The following is a 2724-nucleotide window of genomic DNA, read 5'->3' on the forward strand; positions in this document are numbered from 1 at the left end:
CCGAAAAATTGCGAAAAATTTGAAATTTAGAATATTCCGCTAGTGATATTTTTCCAACGAACAATTCATTTTTAATTCATGTTGTTTTTTTTTCTCTCATGTTGAAAATTTATGAGACGACCGAGAAATTTCTGTTTTATAGTATACTTGATTCGTCATTACTTTGGGGTAATCATCGTATCGACCATATATTACACTCTCCGCATGCTATGATTGCCTTGCCTTCATCAGCTCTTCCCAATGTTCTCCACGCTTCATATTGGGAAAGTGATGATGTAGCTGCTTTTATCCTCAAGTTAGTTCATTTTTTTTGATCCCAAAAGAATTCTTGTTAGAAAATGACAAGTTATATTTTTATGCGCACAATCAGGGAAGGAAAAGAAAGACAGCTGACATTCCCGGATAATTTCCTCATTTTTGACAATTGATACCCATAAACTTCTAACATGATGAAGTCTATGTACTGATATGTTTGCGTGTAATTTCTAATAGAGATTTTTGAGAAAAAAAAGAAGTTAACCCTAAGATTTCTGTATTTCGAGATGTATTTTGAAGAATTTTCTGAAATCAATGGGGACAAAGTTATAGTTCGATATATAAAGTTGTTAAAAAATATTCGTTTTATGGCCAAAATAATAATTTGAAACGGTAAAGTTTATGCAATTATCAAAATGAGTAATGCTTTCAGACGATTTTTACACTCCGAAGGCGTACGTCCAATAAATTTGGCTAGTATTGCAAAAATTCCAGCAGAAATTAAGCTTGGCCCTGCATTATGGAACAAGAAAAGAACTAAATATAAGGCAAATAATGCAAATTTTTGGTTTATCGTCATATAGATGTTTTGTTTAATGAATTCCTATATTTTTTCAATTTGTTTCGAATATAAGTTTAGTTTAAAACTTATATTGTTAATAATGAGGAAAAGAAAAAAAAGTGCATAAATTTTTTACAGGTTGCCAATTTAGCGCCGAGTTTCAGCGGTAATGACGTGATTTGTGTGGAAGGAAATGAGCAAATCATTCACGCACGATTCTGTTATGGACCAATGGATTTAGTTGCTTTAAGCCGTGAAAGTATCTCCGCTTATATACGACCTACTGGAAGTGATTGGCAGCTGGTTAAAACAGATATTACTGATTCTCATGGCAAAATTACATTTGAGGTTTATTTATTCATATTTAATAGTTATCTCTTTTTTTCCTTCACCTTTTGCATGAATAGAAAAATTGATTTGTCAAAACATTCAATTTCTGATTATACTTTTATGTTAATTCAAATTCCACCACTCTGATTTCAAAGTTTCTTAATCAGCAATTTCTTAACTTAATATTAAAAATTTTCAACAATCAAAGGTATGTATTAATTTCTCTCTACAGTGTTTTTGCTAGTTTCATGAACCTATTTATTGCTATAGAGTAGGAGAAGGAAATGATTTCAAATTTAGTCAAAAAATTAAATGTTCTTGTATTATTGTAGCTTAAGAAGCGATTACCTATTGGAATACACTATGTAAAATTAATTGTGCATGGAGATCACTCTTTTCTGGATTTATATATTGCTGTGGCACCACCCGGCGAACAATTTGTGGTGTTTAGTGTTGATGGATCGCTTACTGCTTCGGTATCGGTTACGGGACGTGATCCACGTGTTCGACCAGGAGTTGTCGATGTGGTACGATATTGGTATGATTTGGTCAGTTATTTTTTCTTTTCATGCACTGAACAAAAAAAATACTGTAGTCTTCAGGGTGGACAATTGATCGATTTCTTGATAAGTGATGGTGAAAATCGGTTGTGTAGTTTTGTTAGGATTAGATTGATTATATTGAAAGTATCAAATTTTGGATAAGCCAAAATGTATTCCAGGGTTACACCATCATCTATATTACTGCCAGACCTGACATGCAGCATAAAGTTGTAGCTCTGTGGCTTGCGCTTCATAATTTTCCCCATGGTCTTCTCATTTTCACACCATCATTTTCAACAGATCTACTCAGGTCACTTTTACTAGTTTTCGAATCTTTTGTCATAAATTGACAATGTTAGATTTTCAGGTACGGAATGTCTGTCGGTGACAATTTGGCTTTATATTATACAAAATTTTGTTTTTAGGCAGAAAGTGCTTCATTTGAAAAGCTACTTGGAAATGGGTTTATCTATTACGGCAGCTTATGGAAGTAGTAAAGATGTAGCGGTTTATAGCAGTGCGGGAGTGGAATCGAATCGAATATTTTCCGTAACCGGAGGGAAACGAGGATGTACAAATATCGATTCTTACGCATCACATTTGAAGGATCTCAACGAAGGATTATACGATTTTGCGAAACCATTTGATTCACCGCTTGTCTTCCCTCAAATAAATTCGTTGAACATTCTCAATCGCAGGTTGAAAAAAAATTTCTTTACTAAAAATTGTTAACATTAAACATTTTTGTTAAGCATTACCAGTACAAGAAGGAAGTATTTGAAGGAATAACAGTTTATTTTTGGAAAACATTTATAATTAGACAAATAAGTGTAAAACAGTCAAAAGCCTATTGCTTAACTTATTTCTCAATGTTTTTTGGTCTTGTTTTGGCTGTAGCTCTGGAGTAAGAGAATAATAGACATGAAAAAGAATGATTCGACGAAATATTTTAGAATTCTTATATCTTCCAGAAAAACAAATTTTGTTTGAAAATTGGAAAATTTTGTCAGTTTCATACTACAACCTGATTTGACT

General features: G+C 32.5%; 1 protein-coding gene across 1 annotated transcript; it reads left to right on the forward strand.

Moving 5' to 3' along the window:
- Positions 1 to 98: 98 nt before the first annotated feature.
- LOAG_14364 (hypothetical protein) lies at positions 99 to 2421 on the forward strand (the record flags this gene model as incomplete). Its single annotated transcript, XM_003149861.1, has 6 exons — positions 99 to 295; positions 689 to 803; positions 956 to 1165; positions 1480 to 1695; positions 1869 to 1999; positions 2115 to 2421. 6 exons carry the CDS (start codon positions 99 to 101, stop codon positions 2419 to 2421), a joined length of 1176 nt encoding a protein of 391 aa, XP_003149909.1.
- Positions 2422 to 2724: the final 303 nt, after the last annotated feature.

Source organism: Loa loa (assembly GCF_000183805.2).
Source record: "Loa loa unplaced genomic scaffold supercont3.91, whole genome shotgun sequence".
NCBI lineage: Eukaryota > Metazoa > Nematoda > Chromadorea > Rhabditida > Onchocercidae > Loa > Loa loa.